Here is a 21,818-nt window from a genome sequence, read left to right on the forward strand (position 1 = left end):
AAACTTAATCTGTGTAAACACTCTATGCAAATTAAGGGACCTAGTCTATGGAACTCACTCCCTAGTGAATTGAAAAACTGTAAAACTTTTGCCTTATTTAAAAGCAAAACCAAAAAGTACCTAACTTCATCTTCTTAGTTTTCCTACACTGAGCTTTAAATTTGCTCTGTACCTAGTGTTACCCAATCTCCTAATTTTTATGTAATTTCAAACAACCTTATCATTGTGTTCATTGCTGTCTTCTTTTATGTGCTAGCCATATGCTGTATTGTGACTACCAATTTTTGTCAACTACCATTCAAGCTGTCATTGCAACCAATCTTATATTGTTTCTGCTGTATTATGCCTACCAATTTTTTTGTCAACTACCATTCAAGCTGTCATTGCAATCAATCTTAGCTACCTATGTGCTTTAATATACTGTACCTACAATTTTCTCTCATTTTTTTTTTTTTCATTTCATGTAATCTGTTATCATTTTTTGTCTATAATTTTGCAAGTATTTACCTCCTTAAAATTTTCTTAGATTAAGGACCTGCCCGAAACGCTGCGCGTGCTAGTGGCTTTACAAGACTGTAATTACCATATTTGTATCCTCACATTCCTTATGTACATTCTTGTATATGCATAAATAAATAAATAAATAAATAAATAAATAAATAAATAAATAAATAAATAAATAAATAAGTTTTGTGAAATATATGATAAAGGCACAACAAAATTTATACCAAAACAGAGATGCAGAACTAGGAAACAGGATTGGTTCAATAGAAATTACGAGAGGGCCAGAGACCAAAAGACACAAAAATGGAATCAATACAGGAAGAGGCCAAACCCCCAAACATACCAGCGATACAAAGATGCGAGAAACAACTACACGGCAGTGAGGAGAGAGGCAGAAAGAAATTTTGAAAAAGGGATTGCAGAGAAATGTAAAACAGAATCAGGTCTATTCTATAAATTCATAAACAAAAAATTGCAGGTAAAAGGGATAATATTCACAGGTTGAAAATGGGAAATAGATTCACGGAAAATGAAAAGGAAACGTGTGAAACACTAAACGAAAAGTTCCAAAGTGTGATTGTACAAAATGAAATTGTAGCGAGTAGATTATCCAATAATATACTCGCTCCAAATGCATTGTTAATATTCCTGTCAACCTTTGGAGATGAATTAGGTGAGGCGTTGCCCGGGCAATACGGTGAGGAGTTGCCCGGGCATATAAGCAGCAGGATAGCAAACATTAACCAGAGTCTACTTTCAAGTGTGGTCTAGAGCAGACACTTGCGAGATACTGTTCCGACGCTCAGTGCGCTCAACTCACACCAAAGTATCACCTGTGTACTTCTGTATATTCGACCAAATATATATATATTATCTTAGTGTCTGTGTTTATTTGTCACCATACTTTACGTAACAATAGAACCGTTACATTGGTGACCCCAGAGAGTTTCGACGATACCCAGCCACGATGGACTACAACATGGACTCTCACTGGACCTACACTGCTGCTGCTTGCTGTGGACCGCAGCCACCTGTCATGGAACGTTGCCAACACCCTTGCCACAGCTATGATTTTCATCGCGATCGTCTCTGCATTTTCATCTACTACGGCTTGCTGCTCCACGATCACTACTCACTCATCTGGCAGCTTCATCAGTAACTACATAATGTGTGATCTACAGCCTGTCCTGCCGACTCTCCGTCGCTGCCAGGGCACTGCTTGTTCTACAGGGGCGCCCACGAAAGCTGCTCTTTCGTCAGATTCATCTACACGTTCACTGCATTCTGATACTCTGCCGACTCAAGCACTTTGCGCAGTACAGGACTTACAGCTTGCGTTTCCGACTCTTCGTCGCCTCCAGGACAATTCAGCTCTAGCAGTGATTACCTCGTTGTCTTAACTACGTGCCTACATTACCTCCTAAAGTCCTGGTGCCCGAGCCCATCCGCCCCGGATTTAAATGCTCCACCAGCGACCCAAGGACGCAACAATTATGCACATTCCTCTCTTCTGCTACACCGAGCTTGTCCACACACTGCCTACATCTTTTGGTACCAGACTACAATTTCCACAGTCAACAATGTAGTACTCGGCGTGTACAGTCCTAATCAACCCAAGACGCTACAGCTTCGACACAGAGCAGACAGCAGACTACGACCGCATCGAGCCGCCACGCTCTCGCTCCCCGAGTTAGACACTCACAAATCTCAATCGAGCCGCCACGCTCTCCCACATAGAGCTCCACGACTCCGGCCTCACTCAGCTCTCTGCTCTGCTCCAGGCTTCGTCTCAACGTCTGCGACACTGCTAAATCCAGAGACACATCCGCCGACTACGCAGTTCACTTTTCGACCCCAGTTACCAGCCGCACCGCAACCTGATCCTACGACGACGGACGATCCTGTACGTGCGACCTCCCACCCTACGACCCCAGTTAGATGACATCAGCGAAGAGGAGGAAGTTAACTTTGATGGTTATGTAACGCGAGCAGGGCGTACAATTCACTGACCAGCTAAGTTCCTTGATCAAGTATTTTTCCTTTCATCCCCTGGGAGGGGGAGTTCTGTAGCGAGTAGATTATCCAATAATATACTCGCTCCAAATGCATTGTTAATATTCCTGTCAACCTTTGGAGATGAATTAGGTGAGGCGTTGCCCGGGCAATACGGTGAGGAGTTGCCCGGGCATATAAGCAGCAGGATAGCAAACATTAACCAGAGTCTACTTTCAAGTGTGGTCTAGAGCAGACACTTGCGAGATACTGTTCCGACGCTCAGTGCGCTCAACTCACACCAAAGTATCACCTGTGTACTTCTGTATATTCGACCAAATATATATATATTATCTTAGTGTCTGTGTTTATTTGTCACCATACTTTACGTAACAATAGAACCGTTACAAAATCTTTAGGGAACCAGACACAACAAGAATTCCAGGGAACAACATAGAGCACATAGAGGTGTCTAGAGATGAAGTGGAAAAAATGCTCAAGGAGCTAAGTAAGAACAAAGGAGTTGGTCCAGATGGAGTTTCACCATGGGTTCTGAGAGAATGTACACCTGAGCTCAGCATTCCACTTCAACTGATTTTTCAGGCATCCCTGTGTATAGGAGTTGTAGCTGATGTGTGGGAAAAGACTAACATAGTTACAATCTACAAAAGTGGAAACAGGGAAGACCACCTTAATTATAGACCTGTATCATTGACAAGTGTAATAGTCAAAATATTGGAAAAAATAATTAAAACTAAATGGGTAGAACACCTGGAAGAAAACGATATAATATCAGACACAGTATGGTTTTCGATCTGGAAGATCCTGTGTAATGAACTTGCTCAGTTTTTATGATCAAGCCACAGAGATTTTACAGGAAAGAGATGGTTGGGTTGACTGCATCTATCTGGACCTAAAAATGGCTTTCGGCAGAGTTCCCCATAAGAGGTTGTTCTGGAAACTGGAACATATTGGAGGAGTGACAGGTAAGCAACTAACATGGATGAAAGATTTCCTAACTGACAGAAAAATGAGGGCAGTAATCAGAGGCAAGGTATCGGATTGGAGAAATGATACGAGTGGAGTACCACAGGGTTCAGTTCTTGCACCGGTTATGTTCATTGTCTACATAAACGATCTACCAGTGGGAATACAGAATTACATGAACATGTTTGCTGATGATGCTAAGTTAATAGGGAAGATAAGAAACCTAGATGATTGTCATGCCCTTCAAGAAGACCTGGACAAAATAAGTATATGGAGCAACACTTGGCAAATGGAATTTAATGTGAATAAATGCCATGTTATGGAATGTGGAATTGGAGAACATAGACCCCACACAACCTATAAATTATGTGAGAAATCTTTAAAGAATTCTGACAAAGAAAGGGATCTAGGGGTGGTTCTAGATAGAAAACTGTCACCTGAGGACCACATTAAGAACATTGTGCGAGGAGCCTATGCTACACTTTCTAACCTCAGAATTGCTTTTAAATACATGGATGGAGAAATACTAAAGAAATTGTTCATGACTTTTATTAGACCAAAGCTGAAATATGCAGCTGTTGTATGGTGCCCATATCTTAAGAAGCACATCAACAAATTGGAAAAGGTGCAACGACATTTCACAAAGTGGCTCCCAGAACTGAAGGACAAGAGCTACGAAGAAAGGTTAGAGGCATTAAATAAGCAAAAACTAGAAGATAGAAGAAAAAGAGGCAATATGATCATAACGTTCAAAATAGTAACAGGAATCGATAATATTGATAGGGAAGAATTCCTGAGACCCGGAACTTCAAGAACAAGAGGTCATAGATTTAAACTAACGAAACAAAGCTGTCGGAGAAATATAAGAAAATTCACTTTTGTAAATAGAGTGGTAGACGGTTGGAACAAGTTAAGTGAGAAGGTGGTGGAGGCCAAAACCGTCAGTAATTTCAAAGCATTATATGACAAAGAGTGCTGGGGAGACAGGACACCACGAGCATAGCTCTTATCCTGTAACTACACTTAGGTAATTACACACACACACAGAGTTGGATGTGACAAAGGCTATAGGCCCAGATGGAATCTCCCCTTGGATACTAAAGGAAGGAGCTGAAGAACTGTGCCTGCCACTCTCCATAGTGTACAACAAATCACTGGTAACAGGGGAACTGCCAGAAATTTGGAGAGCAGCTAACGTAGTCCTGATATACAAGAAAGGGGATAGACAGGAGGCACTGAACTACAGGCCAGTATCCCTAATCTGCATACCATGCAAGCTGATAGAGAAGATTGTGCGAAGAAAGCTAGTGGAACATCTGAAGTGAAAGAACTTTGTAACACAGCATCAACATGGGCTCAAGGATGGCAGGTCCTGCCTCACAGGGTTACTTGAATTCTATGACAACGCAACAAAAATCAGGCAAGAAAGAGAAGGGTGGGCAGACTGCATATTTTTGGATTGTCAGAAAGCCTTTGATACCGTACCACACAAGAGGCTAGTGAAAAAGCTGGAGATGCAGGCCGGTGTGAAAGGGAAGGTACTCCATTGGATAAAGGAGTACCTAAGCAACAGGAGACAACAAGTCAGTGTGAGGGGTGAGATCTCAGATTGGCGAGACGTTATAAGTGGAGTCCTGCAGGGGTCAGTCCTTGGACCTATACTGTTTCTGATATATGTAAATGATCTCCCAGAGGGTATAGAATCATTTCTCTCAATGTTTGCTGATGATGCAAAAATTATGAGGAGGATTGAAACAGAGGATGATAGTAGGAGGCTACAAGATGACCTAGACAGACTTGAGTAAATGGTCCAACAAATGGCTGTTGAAGTTCAACCCGAGTAAATGCAAAGTAATGCAACTAGGCAGTGGAAACAGGAGGCCAGACACAGGATACAGAATAGGAGATGAAGTACTTAATGAAACGGACAGAGAGAAAGATCTAGGAGTTGATATCACACCAAACCTGTCTCCTGAAGCCCACATAAAAAGAATAACGTCTGCGGCATATGCGAGGCTGGCTAACATCAGAACAGCGTTCGGGAACCTGTGTAAGGAATCATTCAGAATCTTATACACCACATATGTAAGACCAATCCTGGAGTATGCGGCGTCAACACCACATGGTGGGGTCACGCCACCTCCATCACATTCCCGACCGCCACTGTCGACAGTGTTGTATTGGTGTCTCGCATGACCAGTATCCCTCTGCATCGCTCCGCACACAATTCTGATATTCATGGGTTTTTGTGTGGTTTTGTGACTACAATTCTGAACGCACGATGTCGTACAAGAAGCAGCCTGCGAAAGCAGGTGTTTGCAAGGGGAAGAAAGAGGCAATCACTGTGGAAGTGAAGAAAGAGATCATAGCAAAGCACGAGCGTGGTGTTCGTGTGGCTGATCTTGCCAGGGAGTATGGCAGGGCTCCCTCAACAATATCCACCATACTGAAGGGGAAGGATAAATATAAGACGCTTGACGTGGCCAAAGGAGTTACCAAGGTCACTAGCAAACGTCCAAAACTCCTAGAAGATGTGGAACGGCTACTGCTGGTGTGGATGAATGAATGACAATTGCTTGGCGATAGTGTCTCTGAAGCTATCATTTGCGCTAAGGCTAGGATGCTGTATGTGGACCTTGCTAGGAAGATACCAGGTGCGTTGTCTGAAGATGAGAAGGTATTTGAGGCAAGCCGTGGCTGGTTCGAGTACTTTAAGAGAAGGAGCGGAATACGCAATGTTGTGTGACATAGGGAGGCTGCCAGCTCTGATAAAACTGCTGCTGAGGCTTTTGTGCACGGGTTCCAGAAATATGTTGATCAGGAGCACAGGAGCAGTTTCTGCCCCAACAAGTTTTCAATTGTGACAAGACCAGCCTTTTTTTGGAAAAACTGACAAAGAGGACCTACATCACGCAAGAGGAACAATCGTTGCCTGGCCACAAACCGATGAAGGATCGCCTTACCCTCGTGCTCTGCGCCAATGCAAGTGGTGATCGCAAGGTCAAGCCGCTGCTCGTCTACCACTGAAAATCCACGAGTGTTCAAGGCGTTTAAGGTGCACAAGACACGGCTGAATGTGATGTGGAGGTCGAACAAGAAGTCCTGGGTCACGCAGATCTTCTTTAGTGAGTGGGTAAATGACGTTTTCAGCCCCACAGTGAGAAATTATCTCGTCAAGAAGCAGTTACCACTCAAGGCCTTGCTTGTGCTTGATAATGCACCTGCGCATCCTCGACAACTGGAAGATGATCTGTTCCCTGAAAATCAGTTCATCATCATCAAGTTTCTTCTTCCAAACACCATGCCACTCCTCCAACCCATGGATCAGCAGGTCATTGCTAACTTTAAGAAGCCCTACATGAAGGCCTTGTCGGAGAGATGTGTTCATGTGATTGACACCACAGAGCTGACCCTCAGACAATTCTGGAAGAACCAGTTCAATATCATGGGGGCCTTGCGTTTGATAGATAAGACCTGGGAAGGGGTGTCACGGAGGACCCTACACTCTGCATGGCGAAACCTGTGGCCTGAGGGTGTCCCTGAGCGAGACTTCGAAGGTTTCGGTCCTGCACCTGCATCTGCATCCGCACCTGTGGATGACCCAGATGCTCTTTTAGTGGATGATATTGTCGCTCTGGGACACACACTGGGTCTGGAGGTGGATGCTGCTGATGTGCAGGAGTTGGTGGAGGAGCACAGTGATGAACTGACCACCGAGGAACTCTTGGAACTGCAGAAAGAGCTGGTGCAACAGGAGGTACAGGGGCTCTCATCGAGGGAGGAGGAGGGCTGCGAGGATGCTATCCCATCCAGTGAGATCGGGGACGTGCTGGGCATGTTCGAAAAGGTGACAGCATTCACGGAAAAGCATCACCCTGATAAGGCGGTGACAACACGGTGCGTGAACCTGTTTAATGACAATGTGCTGTCTCGATTTAGGGACATCCTCAAACGAAGACAACAGCAAGTGACACGCAATACGATCAGTGGACAGGGTGGGAAGAGACGTGCTAGTGATATTGAACCACAACCCGGTCCCAGTGGGGTTAAATTCTCGAAGAGAGCGAGCCGGGCTGACCCAGAGGTGGTGTCTCCCTCCTCGCCATAACCCCTCTCCTCCCTCCCTCCTGATCGGCTCCCTCAAGCCAGCAATGACTCTTTATAAGGTAAAGTGAATATACACATGGAAATAGTCAAACAAACATTTATTTAACATGTACAGTATAATATTACCAGTGTATAATGTCATATTGTTGTTTTAGGGGGTGGAACGGATTATTTGTATTTACATTGTTGTTTTGAGTGGGGAAAATTGCTTTGCACGACGCCGGTTTCACATGACGACGGCGGCATTGGAATAGATTAAATTTGTTATGCGAGGTTCCACAGTATGTGTGTGTGTGTATGTATATGTATGTATGTATGTATGCATGTGTGTGTATATATATATATATATATATATATATATATATATATATATATATATATATATATATATATATATATATATATATATATATATATTTATTATTTTCTGGTTTAGGGCTTCTATCCCTCTAACTATTTTCTTAGCATCAGGGCTTAATTGAAATAGGAGTTCTCCAAAACTCATTTTCGTACTTTTAAGGTGAAGAAAAGTGATTTACTATAGAGTGTATTTACACTTATTTGTATAATTTGCACGACGTTTCGAACCTCCATGGTTCATTCTCAAGTGAACAGATCTTACAATATTAGTTGATTTTATACCCGCATTAGGTCAGGTGATAATACAATGAAGGTGAAAAACATGGGGGGATACATAAGTGAGGTGAAACATAGAGGCTGCAGAAGGCGTATTGGCCCATACGAGGCATCTCCTATCCAAACACAAAGATTAATCCAGTGTAATTGGCCTGTTATGTTGGACATTGTCTTCTGTGTTGGCATCGATATGTTCTTGTCTTGTCCTTACTCTCATGGTTGGTAGAGTAAATAGTTCCGTGATTTGGGTGTTCATGGTAGGTCGCTCTATTCTTATGTGAATTGCCTCAAGAATTTGTAATCTTCTTGAATCTTGGGTTTTGTCTATTATGCAAGTATTCTTGTTCAACATTTCTCTTGTTAGAGTAATGTCATGGGCTTGTCTCATGTGATTCCTAGGGGCACCAGATTGAAGATGGCATGTCAAACGCCTCGTCAGCTTGGTCGACGTCATTAAATTCTGACGTTCTTGGTCGACGTCACTGGTAATCATTATGACGTCGACCAAGCTGACGAGGCGTTTGACATGCCATCTTCAATCTGGTGCCCCTAGGAATCACATGAGACAAGCCCATGACATTACTCTAACAAGAGAAATGTTGAACAAGAATACTTGCATAATAGACAAAACCCAAGATTCAAGAAGATTACAAATTCTTGAGGCAATTCACATAAGAATAGAGCGACCTACCATGAACACCCAAATCACGGAACTATTTACTCTACCAACCATGAGAGTAAGGACAAGACAAGAACATATCGATGCCAACACAGAAGACAATGTCCAACATAACAGGCCAATTACACTGGATTAATCTTTGTGTTTGGATAGGAGATGCCTCGTATGGGCCAATACGCCTTCTGCAGCCTCTATGTTTCACCTCACTTATGTATCCCCCCATGTTTTTCACCTTCATTGTATTATCACCTGACCTAATGCGGGTATAAAATCAACTAATATTGTAAGATCTGTTCACTTGAGAATGAACCATGGAGGTTCGAAACGTCGTGCAAATTATACAAATAAGTGTAAATACACTCTATAGTAAATCACTTTTCTTCACCTTAAAAGTACGAAAATGAGTTTTGGAGAACTCCTATTTCAATTAAGCCCTGATGCTAAGAAAATAGTTAGAGGGATAGAAGCCCTAAACCAGAAAATAATAAATACAGAATATGCGGTCATATTCAATGAAACATGTTTGAAAGAAAACCTGCTGCCAGTATACACCAATATATATATATATATATATATATATATATATATATATATATATATATATTATACATATATATATATATATATATATATATATATATATATATATATATATATATATATATATTATACATATATATATATATATATATATATATATATATATATATATATATATATATATATATATATATATATATATATATATATTATACATATATATATATATATATATATATATATATATATATATATATATATATATATTATACATATATATATATATATATATATATATATATATATATATATATATATATATATATATATATATATATATATATATATAATATACACATACAGTGTACTGTTCTGTACTGTTCACTCCACATACATGTAAGTTGTTATTAATTTGGATACATGACAAGGAGTTAAAGAGTGATAGAGTTTCAGAGCCCATCATTTGGAAGAAAACCAGGGTATTGCACAAAGACCTTGTAAAGAAAACTCCTGGAACAAGTGCAGATACAATAACCTTTAAGGCAAGCAGGGGATGGTTTGAAAAATTTAGAAAAAGGAAGTGGTATTCATAGTGTTATGAGGCATGGGAAGGCTGCCAGCTCAGACAAACCAACAGCTGAAAGATTTATTGAAGAATTTCAAGAGTTTGGAGAGGCTGAGGGATACCTACCGCAACAAGTGTTTAATTGTGACGAAACAGGACTGTTCTGGAAAAGATTGCCTAAGAGGACATATATTACCAAGGAGGAAAAATCATTGCCCAGACACAAGCCTATGAAAGATAGGTTTACCCTTGTGCTGTGTTTAAATGTGAGTGGCGATTTGAAAATTAAACCCTTGCTCGGTATCATTCTGAAAATCCAATGGTTTTCAAACAGTATAAAGTGCAGAAAAACCAAATGTGTGTGATGTGGAGGGCTAATAATAAGGAATGGGTAACTAGGATTTTTTTTTCGGAGTGGGTGAATGAAGTGGTGTGCCTTGCCATAGAAAAATATCTGCAGGAGAAACATTTGCCACTCAAGGCCCTGCTTCTCCTCGACAATGCTCCTGCTCATCCTCCAGGCTTGGAAGATGAATTGTTGCACAGATACAGTAATTTTCTCACAGTAAAGTTCCTTCCTCCTTACACCACTCTTCTAATTCAGCCTATGGACCAGAAAATCATAGCGAATTTTAAGAAACTTTATGAAAGGGCACTTTTCCGGAAATATTTTGAAGTGACTGAAGCCACAAAGCTCACCCTCAAAAGAGTTCTGGAAACACCATTTTAACATTTGTAGTGCAATAAAACTCGTTGACAAAGCCTGGCAAGAAGTGACTCAAAGAACCCTGATCTCTGGCTTGAAAAATTGTGGCCTGAATGTGTGACAGACCTAGACATTGAGGGGTTCGAGCCTGTAAATGATGTACCTATTGTCGAGGAAATTGTTACTCTGGGCCGGCAAATGGGCTTGGAATTGGATGGTGATGATGTGGAGGAGTTGGTGGAAGAACACAACGAAGAACTGACCATCGAAGAACTCCAAGCCCTTCAAAAGGAACAGCAAGAAGACCCAGCTGAGGATGTTTCTCCAGTGGAGGAGGATGAGGCAACAGCGAATGTCCCTTCCGCAACCATTAAGAAGTGGTGTCAGATGTGGGAAGAAATGCAAACTTTTATTGAAACGACTCACCCAGAGAAAGCTGTAGTAGGCCATTGCATTAATCTTTTCAATGACAATGTGATGCCTGACTACAGACAAATGTTGCAAAGAAGGGAAAAAACAATCATCAATGGACCGCTTTGTTGTGAGAAAATCGAGCAGTGGGCCACAATCAGGACCTAGTGGTATGCAGGGAAAACGTGCCAGAGAATGCACTCCAGAGAGGTCCTCACTCCTTATGTTATAATGGAAGGAGACTCCCTTCCAAACTGTAACACCTCTCCTCCTCTCCCCTCCTCACCATCTTCCATATGCCAACAGCAGTCATCAGCAATGGTAAGTAATAACTTGAACATACTTTGGTAGTGTAGATTTAGATGAATTAGGTATAAAATTTTGTTTGAAGTGAGGTTTTTAGGTAGTCGGGAAAGGATTAATTTATTTCCCATTATTTCTTATGGGGAAATTAGCTTCGGTTTACGAGTTTTCGGATTATGAGCTGTCTCCAAGAATGGATTAAACTCTTAAACCGAGGTACCCCTGTATATATGTATGTATATATATGTATGTATGTATATATATACAGTGGCACCTTGACATACGATTGCCCCTACTTACGATAATTTCGAGTTACAATGTAAATTTCATCGAAAAATGGGACTCGACATCCGATGGTGTCGTCGACTTCCGATATTTGTTGGTACACGTTCGGGTCGACCGAGCACGTGGTTCCCAGTCACGCGGTCCGACCTGCCTCAGTTTACTACAGCTGCCCGCTTAGTGACGATCGCGCCTATAAGAAATTCCGCTTTTGTGGTGATTTTTTGCATTTTGAACATTAAAGTAATTATTATATATCATGCCATGAGTCCCAGGAAAGTCAGTGGTAAGGCTCAACATATGAAAACCCATGTAAGGATGACCATAGAGCAGAAACACGAGTACAGAATGTCTCTTCCTCAACAATTAAGAAAATGTGTGCAGCATGGGAAGAATTGCAAACCTTTGCTGAAACGACTCACCCAAATAAAGCTGCAGTAGGTCATTGCCTTAACCTATTCAATGACCCTGTGATGCATCATTACTGACAAATATTAAAACAAAGGGAAAAAAATGTCTCTTGACAAATTTGCAGTGAGACAAACAAGCACTGAACCACAACTAGGTCCTAGTGGTATTCAAGCAAAACGTAGGAGAGAGGGTACCCCAGAGAAAACATCACTGCCTGATGTGATAATGGACGGGGACTCCCCTTCCAAACAGTAACAACTCTCCTCCTCCCCCCCCTCCCCTTCATTACCATCTTCCATACGCCATCAAGAGCCCTCCATAAAGGTAAGAGAAACTTTGGCACTGTATTGTAGTTAGAAAAAAAATTGTATTCGGTACAAAATGTATTTGTATGTTAATATTTTGTAGGGTGGGGAACGGATTAATTCAATTACCTTTATTTCTTAAGGGAAAAATCGCTTTGACTTACGATATTTCGACTTACGATCCGTCTCTGGGAACGGATTAGCATCGTAAGTCGAGGCCCCATTGTGTGTGTGTGTGTGTGTGTGTGTGTGTGTGTGTGTGTGTGTGTGTGTGTATATATATATCTATATATATATATATATATATATATATATATATATATATATATATATATATATATATATATGCGAACAAGCCTGAATGGTCCCCAGGACTATATGCGAATGAAAAAAAAGCATTTTATGTGTCTTCTAACCAAAGTCGGGCTCTTACCAGCCCTATCAAACCCCCCATACATTACGTCCTCCTATGATGGAGTGATAGACGGCCGACAGGCCTTAATAACACGTGGCCTTAATATATATATATATATATATTTAGTTGCATATTGTCCTGGGGACCATTCAGGCTTGTTCGCATTTGTGTTCCTCACGTGTGCCCCAAAGAATGAGGTGATTTGGTAAAATGCTATGCCCAAGATTACTATCCGAGTGCCGGCGGTGGGGTGGTTCAAATAGCCTCGGCTATCACCTCATTTTGTCCGGTCGTGATGGTCAAGTGGATTAAGGCGTCTTATTGTACATACCAGTTGCGTTGCTTCTGGGAGTATGGGTTCGAGTCACTTCTGGGGTGTGAGTTTTCAGTTGCATATTGTCCTGGGGACCATTCAGGCTTGTTCACATATATATATATATATATATATATATATATATATATATATATATATATATATATATATATATATATATGTATGTCATACCTAGTAGCCATAACGCACTTTTTGGCCTCCTATGCAAGGCCTGATTTGCCTAATAAGCCAAGTTTTCCTGAATTAATATATTTTCTCTAATTTTTTTCTTATGAAATGATAAAGCTACCCATTTCATTATATATGAGGTCAATATTTTTTTATTGGAGTTAAAATTAACGTAGATATGTGACCGAACCTAATCAACCCTACGTAACCTAACCTAACCTTACCAGTACCAGAGGTGCAACTGGTACTCTGAGAGAGAACTCTATCAACATCAGAGGTCCGAGACTGTTCAACACGCTTCCACTACACATAAGGGGCATAACTGGCCGACCCTTCACAGTGTTCAAGAGAGAACTGGATAAGCACCTCCAAAGGATACCTAATCAACCAGGCTGTGACTCGTACGTCAGGCTGCGAGCAGCCGCGTCCAACAGCCTGGTTGATCAGTCCGGCAACCAGGAAGCCTGGTCGACGACCGGGCCGCGGGGACGCTAAGCCCCGGAAGCACCTCAAGGTAACCTCAAGGTAACCTATCTTTAAAGGTTAGGTTAGATTAGGTTGCCGAAAAAGTTAGGTTAGGTAGTCGAAAAACAAATAATTCATGAAAACGTGGCTTATTAGGCAAATCGGGCCTTGCATAGTAGGCTGAGAAGTGCGTTCTGGCTACTAGGTACGACATATATATATATATATACACACACACAGTGGTACCTCGGAATACGAGTGTCCCTGTATACGAGTTTTTTGGAAAACGAGTAGGATTTGCTTGTAAAATTTACATCGGAATACGAGCGTTGCCTCAGAAGACGAGGGTGTTGATACGCATACAGGCCGACTAGCGCGTGGTGGCACGGCGATCACGCCTCAGTTTACCAGTGCCTCGCGCCCATTGACTATCCCGCCTGAATTCTTCACAAGGATTTACAGTTATTTGTCAGATTTTTGGTCATTTGAGCATAAAAGTTATTATATATCTCGCCATGGGTCCCAAGAAAGCCAGTGGTAAGGTTCAACCTAAGAAAATAGTTGTGAGTAGAGGCAGTAGAGGATGTCCCTTCTTCATTAAGAAAATGTGTGAAGTATGGGAAGAACTCCAAAGTCTTGTTGAAAAAACTCACCCAGATAAAGCTGTAGCAGGCCGTTGCACTGATCTTTTAAATGACAATGTGATGTTTTACTACAGACAAGTGTTAAAATGTAGGGAAAAACAAGTGTCTTTAGACCGATTCTTAGTAAGACAAGCAAGTCCTAGTGGCATGCAGGCAAAACATGCCAGAGAGTGCACACCAGTGAAGTCCTCATTGCCTGATGTTATAATGGAAAGAGACTTCCCTTCCAAACAGTAACACCTCTCCTCCTGCCCCCCTCCGCACCATCTTCTGCTGTTGGCATGACCGCCAACAGCAGTTATCAACAAGGGTAAGTAATAACTTAAACATACTTTTATAGTGTAGATTTATATGAATTAGGAATAAAATTTAGTTTGAAGTGAGGTTTTTGGGTAGTCAGGAACGGATTAATTCATTCCCATTATTTCTTAAGGGGAAATTAGCTTTGGTTTACGAGTTTTTGGATCACGAGCTGTCTCCAGGAACGGATTAAACTCTTAAACCGAGGTACCCCCCCTGTATACAGTATATATATATATATATATATATATATATATATATATATATATATATATATATATATATATATATATATATATATATATATATATATATATATAATATTTATTTTGGTAGCAGCTAGTCTTTCTTGTAAACATATATTATTAAATATGACCGAAAAAGTAAGATTAATAATTCTAACACGAATTTTCTCAATATTTCTTATGTTTCTTTTCACTATCGATGGTAATTGAAAAATCAATTCTCCAAAATTCATTTTTTTTTCTAGTCTGACGCGACACTTGAATGTGTTTTGTAATAACTTATTACATTTTCAAAGACTTTAGTTTACACACACACACAACTATAACCTGTAAACACTAAACAGAGGTCTACTATGCTATGATTTAAAAAGCTTTCATCTTGTATACCCGCATTTTGGGTGAGGTGATATGTTACAACAGTTTTGGATGAGGTGAGCAAAACTTTCAACACAAGACAGAACACGAAACAATGGGTATATATTGGGTAAATTAAAGGGAAGAGTGGAAGTAACTGCAAATTAGGGCCTATTGGCCCATATTTCTTGATGCTTCTATATTGGTGCCGAGTCTTGAAGTGGGTAGAATATAGTTGTGCATTAATTGGCTGTTGATTGCTGGTGTTGACTTCTTGATGTGTAGTGCCTCGCAGATGTCAAGCCGCCTGCTATCGCTGTATCTATCGATGATTTCTGTGTTGTTTGTTAAGATTTCTCTGGTGATGGTCTGGTTGTGGGAAGAGATTATATGTTCCTTAATGGAGCCCTGTTGCTTATGCATTGTTAATCGCCTGGAAAGAGATGTTGTTGTCGTGCCTATATACCAAGTTCTTTGAGGCTTACAGTACCCAAGTGAGCATTTGAAGGCATAGACGACATTCTGCTTTGTGTCTGGAGAGTTTCTCATGAGTAGGTTGGCCGTTTTTTTGGTTTTATAGTAAATCGTCAATTGTATCTTCTGATTTTTGTCTGTAGGGATAACGTTCCTATCAACAATATCTTTCAGGACCCTTTCCTCCGTTTTATGAGCTGTGGAAAAGAAGTTCCTGTAAAATAGTCTAATAGGGGGTAAAGGTGTTGTGTTAGTTGTCTCTTCAGAGGTTGCATGGCGTTTCACCTTCCTTCTTATGATGTCTTCAACGAAACCATTGGAGAAGCCGTCGTTGACTAGGACATGCCTTACCCTACAGAGTTCTTTATCGACTTGCTCCCATCCTGAGCTGTGGCTGAGAGCACGGTCGACATAAGCGTTAACAACACTCCTCTTGTACCTGTCTGGGCAGTCACTGTTGGCATTGAGGCACATTCCTATGTTTGTTTCCTTAGTGTAGACTGCAGTGTGAAAACCTCCGCTCCTTTCCATGACTGTTACATCTAGAAAGGGCAGCTTCCCATCCTTCTCCATCTCGTAAGTAAAACGCAACACAGAATTCCGCTCAAATGCCTCTTTTAGCTCCTGCAGATGTCTGACATCAGGTACCTGTGTAAAAATGTCGTCAACATACCTGCAGTATATGGCCGGTTTCAAGTTCATGTCGACTAAGACCTTCTGTTCGATGGTACCCATGTAGAAGTTCGCAAACAGGACACCTAGGGAAGAACGCATGGCGACCCCATCTACTTATACATGTGCCCATCCGGGCTCAAGAAGGGTGCCTCTTTAGTACAAGCTATTTAGTACATTGGTGCGGTGGTCACGGTACTGTGTACGTTTAGGGGTGATCCTGAACGGCATGGGTTCGAATCCTGGTTGGGTCAAAGAGTTCTTAGTGATCTATGGCTTGCGCGTTCATGCAGCTAGCTTTCTCACACACACACACACACACACACACACACACACACACACACACACACACACACACACACAAGAGGTCATAGATTTAAACTAGCTAAACACAGATGCCGAAGAAATATAAGAAAATTCACCTTCGCAAATAGAGTGGTAGACGGTTGGAACAAGTTAAGTGAGAAGGTGGTGGAGGCCAAGACCGTCAGTAGTTTCAAAGCGTTATATGACAAAGAGTGCTGGGAAGACGGGACACCACGAGCGTAGCTCTCATCCTGTAACTACACTTAGGTAATTACTTAGGTAATTACACACACACATTATATATATATATATATATATATATATATATATATATATATATATATATATATATATATATATATATATATATATATATATATATTTAAATACTATCAATTTACCCTTCACACTATGACTTCGAATACATTACGCGATTTAAAAATCCATTTATTATATTATAATAATACATATACAGTACCTGTATAAAGAAATTAACATACCGTACATAATATATATTTGGAAATATGAGACAACATGCAACTGATACCTAGATATTGCAGTTAATGGTTATGTATCAGGATGCTGAATAACTTGCCTGTAATCAAAGCCGTTACAGAAATCCCAGGCTGATGCATGGCACACCACCTCTCTGTCAGTGGGCTTCACGATGAGCGACTTCTGCCAGAAAGCGAGGGGCATGGGTTCGAGCCCCAGTGATGTGAAAAACCCCTCTGCCAGACGAAACATGTGAAGGGGAGTGTAGCCCTGGCGACGGAGGCTGTTGGTCACGTCAACAGATGTACGCCCAGGATAGGGGATAGTTAGGTCAAGCGTGTGCGTCCACGTCTGAGCCCACATGTTACCTGGGGGAGGAAGAACCAAGGGATCACCAAACGGGGGAGAAAGTTTTAGGTAAAAGATAAAATTACATATAGAAAAACACCACATCTATAGATTAGTACAGTGATCATCAGCAATTTAGCGCTCGAATCAAGTTAAAACAGTTTGGCACCTTTATTTATGCACAATTATTATGCACTAGGAAACAGGATTGGTTCAGCAGAAATTGCGAGAGGGCCAGAGACCAAAAGACACAAAAATGGAATCAATATAGAAAGAGGCCAGACCCTCAAACATACCAGTGATACAAAGATGCGTGAAACAACTACACGGCAGTGAGGAGAGAGGCAGAAAGACATTTTGAAAAAGGGATAGTGGACAAGTGTAAAACAGATCCAGGCCTATTCTATAAATTCACAAAAAACAAATTGCAGGTAAAGGAAAATAGTCAAGAGGTTGAAAATGGGAAACAGATTCACAGAAAATAAAAAGAAAATGTGTGAAACATTAAACGAAACGTTCCAAAGTGTTTGTACAAAATGAAATCTTCAGGGAACCAGACACAATAAGAATTCCAAAGAACAACATAGAGGTGTCTAGAGACAAAGTGGATAAAATGCTCAAGGAGCTAAGTAGGAACAAAGCAGTTGGTCCAGATGGAGTTTCACCATGGGTTCTGAGAGAATGTGCACCTGAGCTCAACATTCCACTTCAACTGATTTTTCAGGCATCCCTGTGTACAGGAGTTGTAGCTGATGTGTGGAAAAAGACTAACATAGTTCCAATCTACAAAAGTGGCAGCAGGGAAGACCCCTCCCCCCCTCAATTATAGACCTGTATCATTGACAAAGTGTAATAGCAAAATATTGGAAAAAAAATAATTAAAACTAAATGGGTAGAACACCTGGAGAAAAACGATATAATATCAGACAGACAGTATGGTTTTCTATCTGGAAGATCCTGTGTAACGAATTTACTCAGTTTCTATGATCGAGCCACAGAGATTTTACAGGAAAAGAGATGGGTTGACTGAATCTATCTGGACCTAAAAAAAGGCTTTCGACGGAGTTCCACATAAGAGGTTGTTCTGGAAACTGAAACATATTGGAGAGGTGACAGGTAAGCTTCTAACTTGGATGAAAAATTTTCTGATAGAAAAATGAGGGCAGTAATCAGAGGCAATGTATCAAACTGAAGAAATGTCACAAGTGGAGTACCACAGGGTTCAGTTCTTGCACTGGTAATGTTCACTGTCTACATTAATGATCTACCAGATGATATACAGAATTTTATGAACATGTTTCCTGATGATGCTAAGATAATAGGGAAGATAAGAAACTTAGATGATTGCCATACTCTTCAAGACCTGGACAAAATAAGTATATGGAGCACCACTTGGCAAATGGAATTTAATGTGAATAAATGCCATGTTATGGAATGTGGAATAGGAGAACATAGACCCCACACAGCCTATAAATTATGTGAGAAATCTGTAAAGAATTCTGATAAAGAAAGAGATCTAGGGGTGGTTCTAGACAGAAAATTATCACCCGAGGACCATATTAAGAACATTGTGCGAGGAGCCTATGCTACACTTTCTAATTTCAGAATTGCTTTTAAATGCATGGATGGAGAAATACTAAAGAAATTGTTCATGACTTTTGTTAGGTCAAAGCTAGAATATGCAGCAGTTGTATGATGCCCATATCTTAAGAAGCACAGTAACAAACTGGAACAGGTGCAAAGACATGCCACTAAGTGGCTCCCAGAACTGAAGGACAAGGGCTACGAGGAGAGGTTAGAGACATTAAATATGCAAAAACTAGAAGCAGGAAGAAAAAGAGGCGATATGATCATCACGTACAAAATAGTAACAGAAATCAATAAAATTGTAGGGAAGAATTCCTGAGACCTGGAACGTCAAGAACAAGAGGTCACAGATTTAAACTACCGAAACAAAGCTGCCGTAGAATATAAGAAAATTCACTTTTGTAAAGAGATTGGTAGATGGTTGGAACAAGTTGGAGCTTGGTAGATGGTTGGAGATTGGAGTTGGAGATTGGTAGATGGTTGGAACATATGGAGCAACTTAAACGAGCTGCCTCCCCATGTACTGACTTTAAGCGTCTCGCTGATAATCCATGGCTCAGATTATTGACTCAAATACATGACGACCAAAAGTCTATAATCCGAGAGCAGTCGGACCTGATAATGAAGCTTCAGAGTGATGCTTTGGCCATGCACAAGATTAACCAAGATCTGTCTGCCAGAGTCGGCCACCTCGAACACGAATTAAGCTCTCTTCAGATCTCGGTTACTAACTTTAAACCAGCAGAAACCTCTAAGAAGCAAGAAGAGATGCTACAAAAGTTAGAGAACCATTTTAACTCCCTACAACAGCAACACACTGCAACCCAAGACGAATCAGACCAGCTTAAGCTCCTTGATTCTGTCATCATCTCATCACAGGATTTTCCCCATGAAACTGACAGAGAAGACTGTACTGCCATCGTGATCCAGGAATTGCGTACTAAGTTGAATTATTCAATCGAAGCAAGAGACATTAAGTCAGCTTATAGAGTGGGTGCCAAATCATCTGGTACAAACAACAGAAAGATTAGGGTGAAGTTAGATAGCTGCTCCCGCAAGTCAGACCTTATCACTACTGCAGTCGCTATGAAATCCAAGGTTTATGTGAACGAATGTCTTACCAGATTCAGACAAAATCTCTTATATAAACTACGTGGAATTTGCAATAGATCCACTGCTATTAAACATTGTTTTGTGCGCGATGGTAAAATAATAGCTAGGAAGACTGACTCTGGAAAAACTTATGTCATAACCACTGAAGCACACCTCACTTCTTTCCTGGATGACTGTGGGATATCAGCTGAATAACCAGAACATAATTTGTAGTCTCACATACAACCAAAGTGTACTTAAGCTCTGCCTTTCCTTTCCAAAGGTGTTTATTTTTATTTTTATTGTTTTATTTTTTGTTTGTCATCTTTGCCTGTTTTATACTCTTAATTATTTGTTCTTAGTTAATCCCCTTGTCACTAAACCTAGGGCTTTTTATTACCCTGTTAATTAACCATTACTAAGCTAATTATCTTCAAGATCATTTTTTTTATGATTATCATTTTTCTTATTATTTTTTATTTTACATTTATATTGTCAGTCTCTACTGATTTTTTGTTTTTTTATTTTATGTAACTTCTGTGTCCTTCCTGGCTATCTATTGGATCTTTATTTTACTTCTAAATTCTTACTATTTTATTGTATTTGCTCTTATTCTTGTGTTTTGCTTTATCGTGTATCTTGTATCGTGATCCCTCTGCATCCTATGCACACTGATATTGATCCTGATCAAAATCTTCTGTCTCATATCTATACCAACCAGCACATTGATCATCATTATTGCAAGTATTTCACAGCACACCAGGCTAAAAACAAACTTCAAAATAGCACCTGTCTATCAGTTTATAACCAAAATGTTAGATCACTTGGTAAACATTTTGACGATTTAAATGCATTACTCACAGCAATAGGTACTAACCTATCGTTCATTATTTTAACAGAAACTTGGCTAAATAAAGATTATACCCAACTCTACAACTTAGCTGGTTATAAAGCCATTCATAACTGTAGGCCTAATAAAAAAGGTGGTGGCACAGCTATATATTACCGTGATACATTTATCTGCAACAGTGTTATTAGTGACAGAGATGACTACTGTGAATATACTTTTGCTCAGTTTACAATTAAATCCCTTAAATCTTCTTTGACTATTGGAGCCATCTATAGATTTCCCAATACTAACATAGCTTCTTTCTCAGACAACCTAAGGAATCTTATTATAAACAACAATCTCAACAAAAACCACTTCATTCTGGGAGGAGATTTTAATATTGACCTGGGTCAACAAAATTGCTCTCAAGTTGACTATTTCCTTAACAGCATGAACTCCTGTATGCTAATCCCCACAATCACCAAACCTACCCGAGTCACTCAAACATCAGCCACTACCTTGGACCACATATGGACAAACATAACAGCTCCCCTTGTATCTGGTATAATCTACGACAGAACAACTGACCACTATCCTACCTTTCTCATAGCGAACATGGACATAACACCACCAAAAAGCAAGAAACTTTCATTTAGGCTACA

General features: G+C 40.4%; 1 protein-coding gene across 1 annotated transcript in view; it reads right to left on the minus strand.

Moving 5' to 3' along the window:
* Window positions 1-21,818, minus strand: part of LOC123757374 (angiotensin-converting enzyme) — a 149,393-nt gene that overhangs the window by 58,041 nt on the left and 69,534 nt on the right. The window contains exon 7 of the mRNA XM_045740930.2: window positions 17,401-17,668. Coding sequence (XP_045596886.2) covers window positions 17,401-17,668 — 268 coding nt within the window. The remainder of the gene's footprint in view (window positions 1-17,400; window positions 17,669-21,818) is intronic.

The sequence above is a fragment of the Procambarus clarkii genome, chromosome 22 (assembly GCF_040958095.1).
Source record: "Procambarus clarkii isolate CNS0578487 chromosome 22, FALCON_Pclarkii_2.0, whole genome shotgun sequence".
NCBI classification, from domain to species: domain Eukaryota; kingdom Metazoa; phylum Arthropoda; class Malacostraca; order Decapoda; family Cambaridae; genus Procambarus; species Procambarus clarkii.